We start from the raw sequence: 20487 nt of genomic DNA on the forward strand, positions 1-20487 counted from the left end.
ACACTTCCATTTATTCCTTTTTTTTTTTTGAAACAAAGTATCACTCCAAGACCCCGGGTAGATTGCAGTGACATCATCACAGCTCACTGGAACTCCTGGGGTCAGGGGATCCTCCTGCCTCAGCCCGAGTAGTTGGGACTACAGGGACGTGCCATCACTCCCGGCTATTTTTTTCTATTTTTAGTAGGGACAGGGTCTCGTTCTTGCTCAGGCTGGTCTCAAACTCTTGACCTCAAGCGATCTTCCCACCTCGGCCTCCCAGAGTGCTGGGATTACAGGCGTGAGCCACAGCACCCAGCCTATTCCTATATTCTGAAAATAACTTTCAAACCTGACTCAGTGACATAACTTTGAAAGCAAAGCTCACATATTTGTGTTTATACATAAGTGATCATTCAGTGTCTTTGTAACAAAAAAGTCAACGCTCAGAAAAATCCTTGCAACAACATACAGCTGACCCTTCAACAACATGGGTCCCAACTGCCTGGGTCCACTTACACGTGGATTTTTTTCTGCCTCTGCCACCCCTGAGTCCACAAGACCAATCCCTCCCCTTCCTCTTTCTCCTCAGCCAACTCAACCTGAAGATGAAGAGGATATAGACCTTTATGATGATCTGCTTCATGAATAGTAAGTATATTTTCTTCTCTTTATGATTTTCTTAATAACATTTTCTTTTCTTTAGCTTCTATTTTTGCATAATTATTGCTGATATCTGTATTTTAATTTTTCTATTTCCCACTCATGGGGTAAAACAGGTCATTGAATGGAACCGAATCAATTTGACCATTTACTTTTTTGCTTGTGCTTCCTGGAGGTATTCAGTAAGTATTTGCTGGATGGTTGATCAATAATATTTCCTTGAATTGTTCTGGGAAGAAATGTAGAGACAGTGTGGTGGGGTTCTTGGGTATGGGTAATCCATAAATAAGTCAGATTTTTTAAAGATGAGGAGCTTAATTTGATTGACACAGATTAGGAGCCAGAGACAGAAAGTCTCTGGGTTTCCTTATTTCCAATGGCCTTGGCCGCCTCACTCCAACCTCCTCCAGTGGTTCTCGCCATCCTCTTTCTACACTTTCAGTGTTGCATATTCAACAGATCCTGGGGCCTCCTTGGTGGGGACAGAAGCTGCCTCAGACAGTGCATTGGCATTTAGCTCGGCATAGCTCACTCCCTGGCGGTCTTCGGTCTTTGGGGAAAAGAGATGGATATGGATGAGCATTTAGAGCTGAGTGATTCAATATGGTAGCTGCTAGCCACATATGGTTATTTAAATCTACATTAACTAAAATTAAGTTAAATTAAATATTCAGGTCCTCAGTTGCACCAGATGCATTTTGAATGCACAATACCCATGTATAGCTGGAGCCTGCTGCCTGGGGTAGCATAGACATAAAACATTTCCACTGTTATAGGGAGTTTTGTTGGACTGCACCATTCTAAAAGGGCTATGCTTTGGGGAGCATGAAGGGTTTGACTATAGTATTAGTAAAGCAATACAAACAATCAATTAAAATTAGTGCAAATGTATGATATTGAGAATAAAAACTACCATCTTACAACTACTGATTATGTAATGTTATATTCTTATAATATTATTATCAATGGTTTGTCAATCGATGCCATAAACTGAACATTTAGAATAGACCAGAGCTTATGAACATACAGCTAGATAGAAGGAATAAGTTCTAGTGGCTAGAGTTAACAACAGCATATCTTATATTTCAAAATAGCTAGAAGAGAAGACATGAAATGTTCCCAACACAAAGAAATGACATCCATCCTAGGTGATGGATCTTCTAAATACCTTGATTTGATCATTACATATTGTATCCATGTATCAAAATATTACATGTCCCTCATAAATATGTACAAATGCTAGCTATTAATAAAAAAATAAAAATAAAACAGACCAGATCAGAGAGTAGAATGGTGGCTGCCAGGGGCTTGGGGAAGGAGGAGATGGGCAAGTGTTGATCAAAGGGTACAAAGTTGCAGTTATGCAAAATAAATAAGTTCTGGGAGCTACTGTATAGCATAGATCTTGTGATGAACAATACTGTATTGTATACTTAACATTTCACTAAAAGGGTAGCTGTTATGTTTGAGGTCTCAGCACAAAAGAGGGAAAGAAAACTCCAGACGGTAGGAGGAAGCTTTTGGAGATTATGGATACGTTTATGGTATTGATAGTGACAATGGTCGATGGTTTCGCTGGTGTATACTTATCTCCAACCACATCAAGTTGTGACATTAAATATGTGCAGCTTTGTTGTGGAAAAGAAAAGAAAAAAATAGACCAGATCAACCATTTGTTCATGGATGCTTTCATGCCAACCATCTGACATTTAGAATTTGCCAGAAACTCTGAAAAACCCTTTATGTTAGTGACATCACTGGGTTTGCACAAGCCTTTTAAACGGGGTTTTGATTCTCATTAGCTACAGAAGGAAATGAAAGGTCCACATCACAGGGACTTTGTGATTTGTCTAAGACCACACGGGTGATAAATAGTAGACACTGGGAGCTGAACTCAAAGCACATGTTTTTAACCACGATGTTAATTGGCCTCCTGTCCATGGCGTGAGTTGGGAGCATCGACACAACCAGAGCACGGGCTAAGCCAGGAGGCAGACAGGACCAGCCTGTGGTGGTCAGTGACTTCTCAGGGGAGCCCCAAGGGGGAGAACTCACCAAGAGAGATGTTCTTTCCATCTTGGATAAATCTGCATGTGAGTGAGAGAAAAAAGTCAGTTCTCAGTTTGCAGGACTCAACTTTGTCTTTCTGTCCCATGACTCTCTTAGCTTCCTTTATCACTTACCTGTAGCATCCTGCGTGGGAGATTCGGAATGGCTGGTTCTGAGAGAGAGAAAAACACAAGAAAGCATGGAATCTGAAGGTTTGGGGCTTTGGCCAGGAGAGGAAGGCGGTCACAGAACGGGCTGGAGTCGGGGGCTCTGGGTGGGGCTGGGCATGGCAGTCACAGATGTGCAGATTGGGTCTCTGAAGAATGGTGGAGAACTAAGGGGAGAATGAGCTATATCAAGTCTATCTACCTCTCAGAGGATTCTTCATGTGATGAACCTTCAGGTTCTTCCGGTGATGAACCTATAAAAAGAATACAGGGAAGAATTTACCTACTGGGAAAATCCTTCACTCTCCCTCTCTCCCTTTCCGTTCTCCAAACTCACCTTGCTGAGTGTACCTGTAGATGAAGACGACTGAGAAGAAGAGGAGAATGATGGAGATGCAGCTGACAATGGCGAAAAAGATGATTCTGGTGTCTGCTGGGGGAAGGGCAGGTCAGAGAATGAGCTTGGCTCCTGACACACACTGCAGGGAACAACCTAGAGGAGCCAGACAGACAGCCTGGCTCCCAGACTTGGATCTACAGCTTCAGAGCTGGAACTTCCGATCGCTGGGGAAACATCACATCTGTCTCCCTGTCTGTAAAGTGAAGCTAGCACTAGTAGCTACTTTGTCAGATAATAGGGAGATTAAGTGGGTCAGTACATCCAGAGAGGGCTAGAACACTGCCTTGTGCGTGGGACATTTCCAATGAATGTTTTCATCCACAGCAATAATACCGATCACTTATCGTGAGCCAGCCCCATGCTAGGTGCTTCATATATATTCTTTCTCACCACACGAGAGATAGTAAATAGTGCTGCTAAGAACATTCGTGTACAAGTTTTTGTTTGAACAACTGTTTTCATTTCTTTTGGGTGTATCCCTGGAAGTGGACTGCTTCATGGGTATTAGATTTCCATCTGGGGTGATGAGAAAGCTCTAGAACCAGATAACAGTGAATGTTGCACAAGATTGTGAAAGTACTTAGTGTCATGGAACTGTACACTTTAAAACGGTGAATTTGATGTTATGTAAATGTTATATATATGTATATATATTTTATGTTATATAAATGTTATGTTATGTTTACCACAATGAAAAAAGAAATTCTACAAAGGTTTGACCGCTTTTTCTAGGCTGGTTGTCTTCCTGTGGTCTGCTAAGCAGACTCCACACCATACATAGAAGCTGTGCAAGCCTAATTAAGCCCCAGAAAGGTGCCTTTTGTGACTATGGTGTCTCTGAGTTTCCACACAGAGCCCCTGGGTTCCATCAGTTCACAGCCAGAGATGCCTGTGTTGACAGGAAGTTGGTTTCTAGATGGAAGAATGGTGGTTGAGTAGTGCCACCCTCTGGCCACACTTTTTCTTATCGTGCTGGACAACAGAGGACATCATGATGGTTAATTTTATCTGTCAACTTGGTTAGGCTATCGTGCCCAGTTGTTTAGCCAAATACCAGGCGGGGTGTTGCTGTGAAGGTATTTTTAGATGTGATTAACATGTCAATCAGTAGTCTTTGAGGAGAGCAGCTTCCTCACCAACATGCAGGTGGGCCTCATCCAAGCAGTCGAAAGCTTTACAAGAAAAGATTGAGACCCCCTGGGGAGAAGGAAGGAATTCTGCCTCTAGACTGCCTTCAGAATCAAGCTGTAACATGAACTCTTCCCTGGGTCTCCAGCCTGCCTGCCCACCCTGCAGATTTCGGACTCGCCAGCTCCTCCAATCATGTGAGCCAATTCCTTAAAGTAAATCTCTCTGTATATATACATGTATATATTCTGTTGGTTCTTCCTCTCTGGAAGACTCCAGCTAATACAGACCTGATCTCAGCTCCTCACTTCAGACACATTTCACTGGCCTCATTGATGCCGGGTAGTGAACAATGTGGGTGAGGAGTGGGGAGCCGGTGGGGTTCTCTGAAGAAGATGTGATTTCCTGAGACTCCAAGGTGACAAGGGACCAGTTGAAAGGACTCAAGGAGGATTCTGGATGACAGCAGTGTTAGACCAGGGTAGAAAAGAATGACTAAAACTAAAAACCATCATTCCCAAGACATAAAATTTGCACCAACAAAAGGAACTAGTTTTTCAGCAATATTTATAGGCAAGTCTACATCATAATATTTTAAACTCTTACAACAGCCCTGCAAGATGGGTATCATTATTTCCATCTCACTGGTCAAGGACATACCTATGGGTGAGTCCTGGGATTACAAAACAGAATTGTACCCAAAGTTTATAGTGTTACAGACGAGGAAGCAACACGTAATTAAGGCTGGGCCGTAGATTCCACACAATTCCTCCTGTTTGTTGCTTTCCTTCATGCTTGAATAAAGAAACACGTGGTAAAACTGTAAGGAGTAGGAAGAAGAAAAATGATTGAAGACAAAAAGTTGAGCAGCTACAGAAATACCTCGCCAAGCCCCTCCCTACCTTTGTGAGCTTTGGCTCTTAGGACTTTTCCCAGATACACGATGACCTGTGGTCACATTGCAGAGCCAGGTCTGGGACCCTTTGCAACGTGTGGTCCTCTGCACCAACAGGGGGTCTCTGACCCAGACCCTTCCCCTACCTGGTCCCCTCACTAACTTTCTATCTGCATATATGTATACGGCATTATCTATCTATCTACATACCTATCATCTATCTAACCTATCCTCTATCTGATCTATACATCTTAACATCTCTCTCCATATATCTGTCTATCCACATACTTACCTGTCATCTATCTATCCTTTCTGTCTATCTCTCTATCTAAACTATCTACTTGAAATGAGGCTTTTTCTTAATTGATCAGCAAGGAGTAGCAAAAGGAGTGGAGAATTATTGATAAGACATGCCTGAGTTCTAGTACTGGGTCTCCCCCTTACAGACTTCGTAAATATCCCCTTCCATTTCTGGAATAGGCTCTTATTTGGTTAAATAAAAGGAAGGGGCAGGGAAAAAATAATTCCTAACTTGAAGAGTTAGGCAAGGATGAAAAATACTGGCTTTAAAGCACTTGGTCTGGAAGCTGACGCATTGTGTAGGATAATGAGATTGTAGTTGGCATGATCACTGTCTCACCCGATATTCCACCCACACCATCTCCCTCTGTGACAGATTCTGTCAGTGTTCCTCAGCCCATGTTCTCCAGATCTTTTCACCACTTTTATGCATTCTAGATCATGGTTTCTTTCACTTTCCAAAGGGAACACTCACATCTCTTCATCGGGAAAGTGCCTGGGAGAATCCAAAATGCCTTGGAATTTGGGGGAAGCACTTCACCAATGACTGCTGTCTGGGAGTAAGACTGCCCTGGCTCCCTGGCCTCCTGCATTTGTGACTAGCACTTTTCTGCGGGATCAAGTAAAAGATACCATCTGAGGGACATGAGGCCCTTGTTTGGTCTCTTTTCCTCCGAGCCCTTCTTCCCTACTCCCCTACAATGTCACTTTCACCTGATACTACCTAAGAGCCTCCCAGGAGCCTCCAAAGCAGCAGTTCTATCAGTGCATCTCCGTGGACTTATGAAAACAGGGCAGGAGCAGCTGTTTCTGGATTCCCAGGACGCCTCAGTGGAAGCAGAAAAAAAACAAGCCGTGCCTCGTCCTTTCAAACCTCCCCTCTTCCAGCCTACAGTTTCTCTCACCCAGGAATTCGCCAGAAATGAGAAGTAAGTTGTTGCAAAACTACCCTCTGCATATGGCCCCATAACCAGCAGAACTGAGTCCACACTGAGATGTCCACATATCCTGACAAAACTTTACATCACTGTTTACAAACTGCCAAAAATAGATGATAACGTATTGTGCTACTGGAATCAGACCAATCCATGGGATACGGCTTGGTGTGGGGCATAAATGAAGTCATGGGCACCAGAAAGGAAGGCAGGTCTTGTGTCAAGGTTAGGTGGTAAAATCCATCCCAGTCTCTACACTGCAACTGGGTAAAGGTCCCTTTCTGGTGGCTTTTGAGGCATGAAACTACAGGCTAGGGACATCATGCCTGTGCTTAAAGATATTTTATTCTGTTTAGAATTGTGGTGACATACGTTTGAATTCAGAAAGTACATTTTAAAAACTATAATACCGGCCCTCTTGTTACAACAGGGGTGTGTTGGGTGTTCTGTGGCAACTTACTCTGTAAACCTATCTCGTCCTTCCTCAGTCAGCTTCATTTCACACTTGCCTTGCTTTTGTTGTGTCTGGTCATTCTTCGGCCAAGAGCACACCAAGAACCGAGAACAGAAGAGGACAGACAACTACGACTCAACAGCAAAGTGGTTCCATGGTGACGTCTGAACCACGAGGCGGGCCCAATCCAGACACTAAAACAAAACCCCAGACCATAATCAGAGCCCTCTTGTTACGACAGGGGTGTTCGCTCGCCATTCTGTGACAAATGTTATCTTGGTCTTACTCTGTAAACCTATCTTGTCCTTCCTCAATAAACTTCGTTTCACCCTTGCAGAAAAAAAAAAAAAAAGAAATATAATATCCACTTGGATGACTACAATTTTAAAAAAAGGAAATGTGTTGACAAGGATGTGGAGATATTGGAACCCACTTATATTCCTCGTAGGAATAGAACAGGATAGACCCACAATGGAAAACCATTTGACGGTTCCCCCAAAAGTTAAATATAAAGTTACCATATGTGCCAGCAATCATACCCCTGGGTATACACCCAAGAGAATTAAAAGCAGGGACTCAGACACTTGTGTACCAATGTTCATAGCAGCAGTACTCGCATTAGCCAAAAGGTGTAGACAACTCAAATGGCCGTCAACGGGTGAGCAGATAAACAAGATGTGTTATATCCATATGGTGGAATATTCAGCCATGAAAAGAGATGAAGCACTGACACATGCTACAGTCGGGATGAATCTTGAAAACATTATGCTAAGCGAAAGAAGCTAGTCACAGAAGATCACATATTATTAATATATAAACCCACTTATACAAAATGTCCAGACTAGGCAAAAGAACAGACACAGGACGCATATGAATGTTTGGCAGGGCCTGGTGGAATATTGGGGAATGGGGAGTGACTGCTTAATGGGTATGGAATCTCGTTTTGGGGCGATGAGAATGTTCTGGAATTGTATAGTGGTGATGCTTACACAACCTTGTGAATACACTAGATGCCACTGAATCGTACACTTTACAAGGGTTAATTTATGGAATGTGAATTATATATCAATAAAAAAGTAGCCAGGCACAGTGGTGCACACTTGTAATCCCAGCTACTTGAGAGGCCAAGGCAGGAGGATTGCCTGAGCCCAGGAGTTCAAATCCAGCCTGGGCAACAGAGTGAGACCCTGGATCTAAAAAAAACAAAAATTTAAAAGAAAAAAATTGATACAAGAGCTCAAAATAAAAAAGCTTCTTTTCTCTTTCACACCTCACTAGATCTCTCACCTCATTTCCTTTTTTTTTTTTTTTTTAAGACAGGCCTCACTCTGTCTCCCAGACTAGAGTGCAGTGGCACGATCACAGCTCACTGCAACCTCAAACTCCTGGGCTCAAGAGATCCTCCTGCCTCAGCCTCCCAAAGTGCTGAGGTTACAGTCTGAGCCACCGTGCCTGGCCTCATTACTGACACGTTCATGCTCTTCCACTCTATCAGATTTCATCTCTGTCTTGGAAAACATTGCTGGCATGAATTTTGTTCATAGTGCTAGGGTAGCAGTCATTTCCCAAGCCTACTAACATGGAATAAAAATGTTTCAAATAGCTATCTTGCAAGAACATGTTGGAAGATACCTTTTTAAAAGCTAATTATACCAGCCTAGGCTCTAACAACAATGTTTAACAATTTTGGCCCTCAGGAGTAGACTGAAGGAAGATTATGAGTTGCTGAAAGGAAGAATGATTAAGCATCTAGTAGCCAATTGATATTGCAGTTGACCCTTGAGCAACACAGAATGAAACTGCATAAGTCCACTTATACGCTGATTTTCTTCTGCCTCTGCCACCCCTGAGACAGCAAGACCAACCCCTCCTCTTCCTCCTCCTCCTCTTCCTCCTCCTTCTTTTCCTCTTCCTCCTCAGCCTGCTCAACATGAAGAGTATGAAGACCTCTATGATGATCCACTTCCACCTAATGAATAGCAAATGCATTTTCTCTTCCTTATGATTTTCTTAATAACATTTTCTTTCCTCTAGCTCACTTTGTTATAACAATACAGTATATAATATCATACATATAACATAGAAAATATGGGTTAATTGGCTATTTATGTTATTGGTAAGACTTCCAGTTAATAGCAAGCTATTAGTACTTAAGTTTGGGGGGAGTTAAAAGTTATACATAAATTTTCAACTGCATGGGAGTTCAGTGCCCCTAACCCCCACGTTGCTCAAGGGTCAACTGTATACATTTGGCCATTAAAGTCTAGGTGAGCTCCTGTTTCAGCCTAATGCTACCCAAAGCTCTGATTTTTATGAGAACCTCTGAGGACAGAATCTTAGTTGATTATTCATTGACAAGCAACATCAGAAGAAAAGAATTTAACATTCACCTGTTTTTGATCATTCATGTTCCCAAAGTCCCTGTATGTGTTCCAGTGCTATTGGAGTCGCCAAACCAGTCACACAAAAACTCACCCCCATCTCTCCCCAAATTCCACCTTTGTTTTCCATTGTGTAACATGGCAGACGACATGCCTTGTGCTGTTTTATGCACCAGCGTTTTCAAAACTTGAAAGTGCTTTAGAGGTCATCTCCTCACTGCACCAGAAAGGCAGTAGTTCCCCCGATAACATTGAAAAAGGTTCTTACGTGCTTTAACCAAAGACAATCCCCCATCCCACAAGGCAGATCTAATTGGGAAAAGCATCTCCCTTCTAATTATCTTACCTTTATTTATTGAGGGACCTCCAAGTTCATCGTGTTTATCTAGAAAATAGGAGGCAAGAAAAGGATCACAGTGATTATATGGGAATCTTGAGAACATAAGTCCTCATATCCTACTCAGGGACCTGATGCCCTCTTTGGGAAGCAGAAAAGAGAATGTCTTTTCCATTTCCCTAGATGCTCCCTGGGGCCTCAGACCAGGGACAGGGCATCAGATTACTCTTCTTAATATGTGTTGAGGCTGGGCGCGGTAGCTCACGCCTGTAATCCTAGCACTCTGGGAGGCCGAGGTGGGAGGATCACTCAAGGTCAGGAGTTCGAGACCAGTCTGAGCAAGAGCGAGACCCTGTCTCTACTAAAAATAGAAAGAAATTAGCGGGACAACTAAAAACATATATATAGAAAAAATTAGTCGGGCATGGTGGCACATGCCTATAGTCCCAGCTACTCAGGAGGCTGAGGCAGGAGGATCGCTTGAGCCCAGGAGTTGCTGTGAGCTAGGCTGATGCCACGGCACTCTAGCCTGGGCAACAGAGTGAGACTCTGTCTCAAAAAAAAAAAAAAAAAAAAAAAAAAAACTTGTTAAATTTGATATTGTATTCAATAACAAAAATATTTATGATGACACCACTAATTCTGCCCCCCTTCAATTCTATTCCTTAACAGTCTTCCTTATCTCGACAAAGAAAACTGCAATTTGCCCAAATTCTAAATTCAAAACCCCAGGAACAATATATGTATTTCTGCCGTCCTTTTAACAGTGCACCCAGTCCATCACCAAGATCAATAAGTTCTATCTTAAAGGTATATCTCAAAATACATCTAAGAATCCATCCATATCTCTGTCTTCCCAGTGGCACCATCTAGTCTAAACTGAAATGACTTCAATTCCCCAGCCCCTGACGACCACCATTCTACTATCTGCTTCTATGAGTCTGACGTTTTTAGATTCCACATATAAGTGAGATCATATGGTATTTGCCTGTCTGTGTCTGGCTTATTTCATTTAGTGCAGTGTATGGGGAGATGTGGATCAAAAAGCACAGACCTTCGGTTATAAGATGAACAAGTCTAGGAGATCTAATGCACAGTGTGTGGGTGGCAATGAATGAGTTGATTAGTTTGTGATAATCATTACACTATGCACAGGCACAAGTCATCACATTGTACACCCTGAATATATACAATCTTTATTTGTCAATTAAATATTTTAAAATAAAATAAAATGTCCTGTTGTTTGAAATGTAGCAACTCTTAACTTCATCCAACCCCCTGTTTTCCAAAAGCAGCCAGAGAGACCCTTATAGCATATAAATAAAACCAGGCCGCTTCTGCTGCAGCTCTACCAGTGGATTTCTGTTCTCTCAGAGCAGAATCCATGACCAGTGTAAACACCCACAAGACCCTACACGATCTAGGTCCTGTCCTCCCTCCCGAGCTCCTTTTATTCTACTCTCCTTTTCTCTGTCCTCCTTTCTGTGTCTTGACCATTCCAGGGTCACTCACACTTCTGAGACTTTGCTTTTGCTGTTCCCTCTCCCCAGAGGGCTCTTCTCCAGATGTCATGTGGGTGGGTCACTCTCGTCCTTCGGCTGTGGTGGGCAGACTCCAGGGGGGCCTCACGAGCCCTGCCTCCTGGTGCCCACGCCTTTGTGTAATCCCCTCTCCCGGAGCACGGGGACTGTGACTTGCTTCCCACCGACAGATACGGCAAAGGCGGTGGACTGTCATTCCCATGATTACATTACATTATGTAAGACTATTTTGCCAGGGCTCTCCCTCTCCCTCGCCTTCTCTCTCGCCTTGCAAGCTCTGCAGAAGCAATCTGCCCTGAATCCTACAGATGCAAAGAACCAAATATTGCCAACAACCACAGGGGCGGAGAAGTGGACCCTTCTCCAATCACCCTCCAGATGAGAACCCAGCCCTGGCTGGCACCTTGGTTGCATCCTTGTGAGACCCAAAGCGGTGGACTCAGCTAAGCTGTGCCTGGGCTCATGACCACAGACACTGTGAGGTAATAAATGGGTGTTTTAAGTTGCTAAATTTGTGGTGTTTTGTTATGCAGCCATAGATTCCTAATATAATGCTTCTCAGTTATTCTCCAATCTAACATGTTTTCTAATTAATTGCATGTCTTGTTCTTGTTTCTTTCTTCCAAAAGAGATTATAAACTCCTGTTGCCCAGAGATCTGGTCTGTCCCAGTTATTAGATACTGTAATATGCTCAGCACATGCCAAACTATCTGCATTTGAAGGGTGAATGGATAGCACTTCTGTGCCAGGTGCTTTAAATTAATTTTCTTTGGTAGCAGAAACATTCATACTCCCTTTTGGTAATGAATAATGAGTAGTATAATAAAGTGATTTGCAAAGCACTAAACAGTCTCTATGTGGAAGGCTGACCTGGAAAATGAACCACTAAACATTGATACTACGCCTGTCTTTCGATGTAATGCTAGGAAAGAGGTGAAGAAATTGGGAAAGAGTAGATGATCTGCCAGAGAACACAGCTGAGAAATGGCAACTTATCACTGGGTTTTTAGGGCAAAAGTGTAGCTATGACAATTCTTAAGACGGCAAGAAAAAGTTATCGGGGATACAATATGAAATCAATATCACATTGTTGAAGTATCATTGATCATGAGCCTTAGAAAGAGGGTAATCAGAGGTGAAATATTATGAAATGCTCAGTTTCTCACCATGTCCCAAGCCCAGGCTTAGCCATTGTGTGGACATGTGGCTACTTCTACACAGACACTGAAGACTGTAAGGTTGCTCTAGGGATTTTCCATAACACAGCCAGTCTGACCTGCTAGAAACAACAGTAGTCATCAAAAAGTATGGTTGAGTGGTTATTGAATGAACAGATGGATGGATGGACAGTTGGATGGATGGACGGACAGATGGATGGGTGGGTGGGTAGATGGGTGGGAGGGTGGATTGGTGGATGGATGGATGGATGGGTAGATGAAAGTGAATCAAAATTATTTCTTATTCCCCTCCTTGTGATCTCAAGTCACTTATGTCACAACCTTCTCACATGTATCTTCCCTCCACTGTCTTCATTATTTTCTTTTTATTTTCCCAGTCACCTGCACCACTCCCACTTCACTATCTCTTGGCCCCGTATTCCATTATTTGTCTTCCCTGCATCCTTCACAGAGTTCTGGTCACTCTTCCTAGCTCTTCTGCTCTGGCATAAAAAGGAAGTAATTTTGCATTTATGTCTGAACCGTAACTGTGAAGCCAATTGTCTTTGTGACACCAGGGAGGTCCCCTAACCTCCCTAAGCAAAAAGGAGTTAGTAACACAACCATCCTCACAGGAAGTAGAGGTCGAATGAGTTAATGGGATAAGTTTGTAACAGAGATTGGAACATAGAAAATGCCATATACACGTCAAAGGTCAGTGTTGTCACCCTGTCCTCACCTGTCACCCAGATCTCCAGGCTGTCACTGGGGCAGGAGCCCAAGTGTGGTGAGTTACACTGGTAGTATACACAGCTGTAGTTCCCACTGTCATTGTTCGTCACATTCCAGGGCATGAAATCAGTTTGGTTTTGTCTTACTTCCTTGACTTGTAATAGCTCTGGGACCCTGTTTTTCAGCAGGGCAATTGCGATACATTCAGTTCCATTGTAGGGGATCAGACATTGGAGTGTCCTGTGACCAGGAGTTGTCCCGGGGTCTGTGTTGAGTGAGAGGGAAGGTTTCGGCAGTGATCCTAAAGAGGACAAGGCAGTGGAGGTAAAGGGAGGGGCCAGGGCTTCCCATTCCCGCTGCACCTCACCCGCCTCTCTATTAACCATGTCTTTTGCTTCCTGTAAATGATGCTCTGCTTCTTGAGGCCTTGCTGACCTAGGAGGGACTGTCCCTCCAGGGTTAGTTAATTTGTAGAACTAGTAAACAACTTGCCCTCAAGCATGCTTTTCAAATGCAAACCCAACCAACCCAGAGTCCTCACTCCCAGTCACTTCCTTTATTGGGCTGTCACACTCCAGGCCTCCATTTTCCTGTCCGAGTCACCCCAGGACCAAGTATGAGACAAACTGAGACAGCCTCTGTGCCCTAGAGCCAGTCCTAAGCCTGTTACTTCCCACAAAAATGCAATATAAGCTCTTGCCCACAGTTTTTCCCCCTCCCTCTGCCTCCCCACGTGGCCCTCAGAGCTGGCATGCCCTCCCCTTGTGAACTATGAACGGTTGAGTGGCACTCACCTCTGGATCTGTCTGGCCACACCATACCTCAATTTTTCTATTAATTGACTATATATCTAAAACTGTGGTACCCAATCCCTGGGCCATGGACCGGTACTGGTCTTTGGCCTGTTAGGCACCGGGCCACACAGCAAGAGCTGAGCAGTGGGCAAGCGAGCAAAGCTTCATCTGCATTTACAGCTGCTCCCCACCACCTGAGTTCCGCCTCCTGTCAGATCAGCAGCCGCATTAGATTCTCATAGGAGTTCGAACCCTACTGTAAACTGAGCATGCGATAGATCCCGGTTGCATGCTCCTTATGAGAATCTAACACCTGATGATCTGAGATGGAGCCCAGTCAGTGATGCTAGTGCTGGGGAGAGGCTGCAAATGTAATAAACGTAATGCACTTGAATCATCCCTAAACCATCCTCCCACGCCCAGTCTATGAAAAAATGGCCTTCCACAAAACCGGTCACTGGTGCCAGAAAGCTTGGAGACGGCTGTTCTAAAACACTCTCCCATATCCACATCACTGGGGCCCACTCAGAACCCCAGAAGGGCATCTTGCCCCACACTCAGTTTCCCCACATTCAAGGTGTTGCGTCTACCTTTCTGTCTCCCGGGTAGCTTCTTCTACTCCTGCCAGTTCCCACCACAGGAAAAGGAATATGTGCATCAAAGAGCGAAGCCAAGGCTGTCCTCACCTGTGATGACCAGCTGCACATGTTCGCTGTTCTCGGACCATTCGTGGGAGGCTCTGGTCTTGTAGGTACAGAAATACCTCCCAGCATCCTCAGGCCACAGGCGGGTGAGGGGGAACTCAGCTCCCTGGTCTTCTGAGCTCTGCTCCTGCTCGTACCCAAGGTCGTCCACCTTGTGCAGCTTGAACGTTGCATTCCGGAAAGGAGCCTGGCACATCAAGGTCACGCTGCCATTGCATCTAACCACCAAGCCGGGCCAGGCGCTGAGGGAGGGCTTGGGAAGTCTCTCTGGAAAGAATTCAGAGATAATGTGAGTCTTTAGCTTGATGACCATGAAGCCCCTCCTAGAATTCAGAGGATTAAAGGAAAAGGTCATGACACATGAGATGCAGCAATAAACAGAATGTATGTGGGAGAACTCACCATCCTTCTCATCTTCATGGCCCAGACTCAGCCCTGGAAGAGAAACCTCAGTGAGAGATAAATCATGTGCTTGTCTTTGAGTGCAAATCAGGCAGAGAAAGCACGGGAATTTGTTAAAGACCTGTCACATTCCTTGCAGGCTTTTTCCGAGGTTTACCTTTTACCTTTTACTTTTGTCCCAGTGTTTGTCATTCAGAAGTTATGAGTATGTAGAAAACTCCAGTAATCTTTTCTGATTTTTTGAATCGCTTTTATGATAATTCCCTCTTTCACTGCCTAACATCGACTTAGGTTTTTCTCTCACATTTTCCATGATCGCAGTTTTTACCTTTACCACTTGATTAATGCCCAGGTTATTTTACAGTGGAGTGTAAGGGGGTCTCCTTCATTCCAACAGAGAATTTGCTCCCCCTTCAAGATATGTTCTGGTTCCAAACTCTCTCCTCACTTGTGGCTTTGATCTGTGCCTATGTGAGCCCCTCCCTCCTCTGTGCTCTGTTCTTGGAATTCCCCTCTGGGAAGGGACCTATAAACCTGTGGGGAAACTGGGACCTCAGTCACAAGGTTTGTTTCTGGGTGAAGCTAGACTTTCTCTAGAGACATAAGAGTGTCTCAGGACATCTGTCCCTTGTTTTCTAGAGTCACCAAAGCTGCCAGCACGCCCCCCCCCGGCCGGGGCCAGGGGCCACCATGGGGGGCGTGTGATCAGCCCGAGGTTATCTAGTGTCCCTTGCTTTGACTCAGGTGTTGACATGGAATGTGGACCCCCAAGCTTCACTGAGAAGGAATGAGGCGGGGGCTTGACAGTGGGCTGAGGCTGCATTAGCAGCAGGATTGGCTGGGATTGATAGGGGGGACATCAGCTTCTGGATGGCCAGGGGTCCCAGGCGTCAGGGTCCTGCTTTTAGAGTCAGTCATCTCATTGCTGCTGTCAGCCAACCTTCTGTTCAGACAGTGATTCCTGTATTCTTAATAAGGGATCACAGTTGACTTAGCCAAAGAGAACCGGCTACAATGGAAAAGTCTGTCTTAAGGGGAAGAGACTCATTGGCACATAGCATAGCTTGAAAAAGCAAAGAGTGAAGATATGTGTATGGTTAGCTCTTTGGGGTATTAGGAAAATTCTGGTGGGGAGGAATGGCAACATCAGGAACCACACTTCTCAGGAAATAATTACAACACAAAAATTACCAGTGAGCGTGTATCTACCATTTAGCAAGCTCTTTACATACATCAACTACTTACCATAATTTATGAGCTGTACATACATCCACCATCTACATACAAGTACCATTTACCATGTATTTACCATTTAGCAGTTTCTTTACATACGTCAACCATTTACACACCTGTATTACTCAGCAGGTCCTGTACACACAACTATCATTTACCATACAGCTGCTATGATTCATGCATCTGCCACTTACCATGCACTTGACATTTAGTACAGTCTTTACATACATGTTTACATGCATCAAATGGAGAGCTACACAATGTGCATGCTAGTTAGGTGCTATTACTTTCAACCAAGATTGGGAGGAACCAGCGACATTGGAAACCATAGTTCCCTAGAAAAAGATGATAATAAAAACTACTGATTGTTTGGTATCTACAATTTAACAGATCCTTTAAATACATCATCTGGGGAGCTTAAAACTACTAGGTAGAATATGATTCATCCATAGAAAGAAATGCAGTTCTGACACAGGTTACAATGTGGATGAACCTCAAAGACATTATACTCAGCGAAAGGAGCCAGGCACAAAAGGCCATGCATTTATGTTCCGTTTGTAAGACATACCCAGAGTAGCTACATCCAGAGTGACAGAAAACAGATCAGTGGTCATCAGGATCTGGAGGGAGGAAGGAGAGGAGAGTGGCTGCCCAATGGGGACAGTGTTTCCTTCAGGGGTGATGAAAGTGTCGAGGAACCAGACAGAGGTGTTGGCCCCACAACATTGCAAATATGCTAAATGTCACTGAGCTGTACACTTTTAAATGGCTAACTTTGTTATGTGAATTTTCCCTCAATAACTGTTTAAAAATTTATATACGTCTACCCTGCTAATCAAGACTTACATGAGCCTAAATATCAAAAGTTCACTTGAAATAAGATGGAGCCAAAGAATAATCAATTGTATTAGCTCACGTAAGCAAACTCAGTAAGTGGAGTGGTAGACTGGCCTCCAGAACAGCCTATTCCAGGGACTTAATGCTGTCAGGCCCTTTTCTCTTAGTTTTCACGTCTAGCTCTTCATGAACGTTGGCTGGATAGGACCAAGAGCCTGGAAGCAGGGCTGCAAGAAGCTACAGTCTTGCATCTTTGAAAGGTCACACTTACAGAGGAAAGAAATTTGCACCTCGATGCCAGTCTAAGAAACTTCTCAACAGAACTGGACTGACTCATCTTGCACCATAGATCCATTCCTGGAACAACGATTATGGCCCAAAGGGTAGTTAGGGGGTGATATGGGTTGATTTGTGTGCCCCTGAAAAGACAGGTTCAAGTTCTAACTCCTGTGCATGTGACCTCATGTGGAAACAGTATTATCTGGTCTTTGCAGATGTAATCAGCTAAGCTAAGCTGAGGTCGTACCTGAGTAGGCTGACCTCTAATCCAGTACAAGCAGTGTCCTTATAAGAAGAGGAGAAGAGACACAGAGACAGAGACACAGACGGAAGACAGTCACATGTAGACAGAGGCAGAGATTGGAGAGATACCTCTGCAAGGTAAAGAACGCCAAAGAGCACCAGTTATCACTGGAAGCTGGAAGAGAGGCTGGGGACAGTCCCTCAGAGCCCCCAGAAGGAATCGACACTGACACCTCAATTTCAGACTTCTGGTCTCCACAACTGTCAGAGAATACATTTCTGTTGTTTGTGATGTTTTGGCGTGGCAGCCACAGGAAATGAATACAGGGTGGATGAGGTCAGCGTCTTGGTTGATCAGTTTACTTGTCCTGTGGCTGGAGATTTGGGCATGGATGTCAACAGCCACCTCTAAGGCACAAGTGTGTGCAGGGGCGGAGAGTCACCCCTAGAAAAGGAGGAAGGAACCATGGCAGATGAAGCATGCTGACATCCACCACACTGCCCACCGCACCAAGGAGGAACAGGGGGCTCAGTGAGGTGGAGCTGCTCATGCAAAGTCTACAGCTCCTATGTGATGGGGCCAAGATTCTCTGACTACACTGGGTTCACATTGAGGATGGTTAAAGTCAGCCGAAGGATAGGTCTGGTCAGAAAATTTCTTCTTATTCACAACTTTGCACCTTGTAGATCTTTAAAGCCAGCCCTTCCCTATTCCAATGGAACATTCATGGCAGCACTGTGGTTTTTAGAGGATATGGACTCCAAGATCCCATCAGAGCTCTGCGTTTCCCAGCTGCATACACAGAGGGTGGCACCACATGTCTCTGCATGTCCGGTGCCCCATCTCTTGTGTGTGGGCACCAGAGCCAACGCATGGGACGCCCCCAGCCAATAGACTCTGACCTAGCACGTGTAGTCAGTACACGCAAGTCATTATTTCTGCTTGTGTCCCAGCTTAACTTCCACTCCCCCGTGAATTGTCTTCACCAACCAAACCCCTTTGTTCCAGTCCTGGAGACTCACCAAGGCAAAGCAGGGATAGGAATTCTGTGATCATAGCGTCCCCTTCTTCCTGAACCAAGATCCCGTCTTCAGTCTTACAGTCCAAAGGAGGAGCAGGCCTGGGGCAAACACAGCCCTCTCCCTGCCCACTTAGTCCCAGGATGTGCAGGTAGAGGTCCTGCTCTGAGCCTCTGGTCCTCCGCACCCCCCTGGTGCACAGTTTCCTTCTTGCAACCAACTCAGGAAACGAGAAGCAGTCAACGACCACATCTTCCCCATAAATCCTGCGTGTGTGGCTCCGCCCACTCTGAGGTCTTTCCTACCTCATCTGAAGTCTTGCCCAAGATACTTCTTTAAAGATAATTTTTATTTTAAAATTGCTGTGGCTTCACAAAAAAATAGTAGAGTTCTGGCATACCCATCAGCCAGCTTCCCCCAATAGTAATCTTATAACCATAGTATAATTGGTATTGACACCATGCAATTAACAAGATTACAGATGTTGCTCAGATATCATCAGTTTATGCATAACCTGTTTCTCTTTGTTTCTCTTTTCTTGGCTTGTCTATGGGTGAAATTCTCTGACATCTTATCACCTGCATATCTTTATAGAACCACCACCACAATCAAGGCAGAGACTGTCCTACCAACACATAGGAACTCCCTCGTGCTAACTCTTTGTAATCTCTCTCTGATCTGCTCTACATCTCTGCAACTTTGTTGCTTTGAGAATTTTACATAAATGGAGTCATACGTTAACTTATCCTTGGAGCTTGGCTGTTCTCCCTCTGCACAATGCCTGTGAGTTCACCCAAGTTATTGTGTGTTAAGTTAACAAAAATGAAAAAAAAAAAAATACGATAGCTATGTTCAGCACCTTGATTGTGGTGATAGGATCACAGGTGTCTGCATATGTTCAAGCATATCCAATGTGTACATTAAACATATGTAATTTTTATACCAATTATACCTCAATAACCTTAAAAAAAAAGAATCTCTGGAATTCTCCTTGTCTGATCCTTGCCTCCTATTTTCCCTGTTTTCTGTCCTCAACGCCCCTGACTGTGCCCTTTGGCAGGATTCAGTCCCTAGCGATGTGTAATAAACCATTTAAAAGAAAATACAAGTAATAAAAAAGTTGTCGTGTGTATCAACAGTTCATTCCTTTTTTGCTGCTAAAGAGTGTTTCATTGCATGGATGTGCCTCCGTTTGCTTGTCTATCCACCCCTGGACAACATTTGGGTTGTTTCCAGCCTGGGGCTGTTACAAGTGAAGCTGCAATGAACACTCGTGTGCAGACATGTGTGTGAACATATGCTTTCATTGCTCTGGGATAAATTGCCAAGAGTGTGATTGTGTGGCTAAGCGTGAGTTTAACTTTTAAAGAAATGAAGAAACTGCCTTCCAGAAGGGGTCTGCCCCAAACATGTTAGTCTCTTACATAAATCAGCAGATTCCTAACACCACACCATGGTTGGAGCTGAGGTCAGTTACCATTGGGATACATGACATTTCAAAGTGACTTAGGAAATGATGAATATTAGAGTTCAGTGAGGTGATTAGCAGCGATATTAAATATTCCTTGAATATATTCTTCTAGGTGCAGTTCTCTACCAAGTACTTTTCATCTGGAACAGATTGCTGGGAACATTCCCTCCCGTGCTTAGGTTAATTTGAATTTGTCAGGGATTATGCAATGATTAACAAACAGCTGAGATATTGGTGAAGAACTCAAATAGATCACAGGTTCTGCATAGTCACCTCCTTTGTTCACACGATCAGGCATTCCTGGCTCTACCTCATTCTGCACTTGCCAGTGTAACAGCAGGTGGAGCAAGAGAGGGGTTCTAGTGGGATTTAGTGTCCAGTGGTG

At 44.1% G+C, this 20487-nt stretch overlaps 1 protein-coding gene across 4 annotated transcripts; it reads right to left on the minus strand.

Annotated features, from left to right (window-relative positions):
• Nucleotides 1-223: 223 nt before the first annotated feature.
• On the minus strand, nt 224-18846 carry VSTM1 (V-set and transmembrane domain containing 1). Of its 4 annotated transcripts, none has more exons than XM_045532707.1 (10): nt 18635-18846; nt 15020-15052; nt 14600-14884; nt 13127-13420; nt 9698-9736; nt 3196-3291; nt 3061-3088; nt 2826-2863; nt 2698-2759; nt 224-1192 (listed from the first exon to the last, which is right to left on the minus strand). In XM_045532707.1, the coding sequence occupies exons 1-10, from the start codon at nt 18666-18668 to the stop codon at nt 1073-1075; spliced, it is 1029 nt and encodes a 342-aa protein (XP_045388663.1). In that variant the 5' UTR covers nt 18669-18846; the 3' UTR covers nt 224-1072. The 4 variants fall into 4 exon arrangements, with proteins under 4 accessions (XP_045388663.1, XP_045388661.1, XP_045388660.1 ...); XM_045532705.1 differs by lacking the exon at nt 224-1192 and adding an exon at nt 1964-2270 and having other exon boundaries at nt 2698-2729; nt 3061-3112; nt 3196-3288; XM_045532704.1 differs by lacking the exon at nt 224-1192 and adding an exon at nt 1964-2270 and having other exon boundaries at nt 2698-2729; nt 3061-3112.
• Nucleotides 18847-20487: the final 1641 nt, after the last annotated feature.

This window comes from Lemur catta, chromosome 19 (assembly GCF_020740605.2).
Source record: "Lemur catta isolate mLemCat1 chromosome 19, mLemCat1.pri, whole genome shotgun sequence".
Lineage (NCBI taxonomy): Eukaryota > Metazoa > Chordata > Mammalia > Primates > Lemuridae > Lemur > Lemur catta.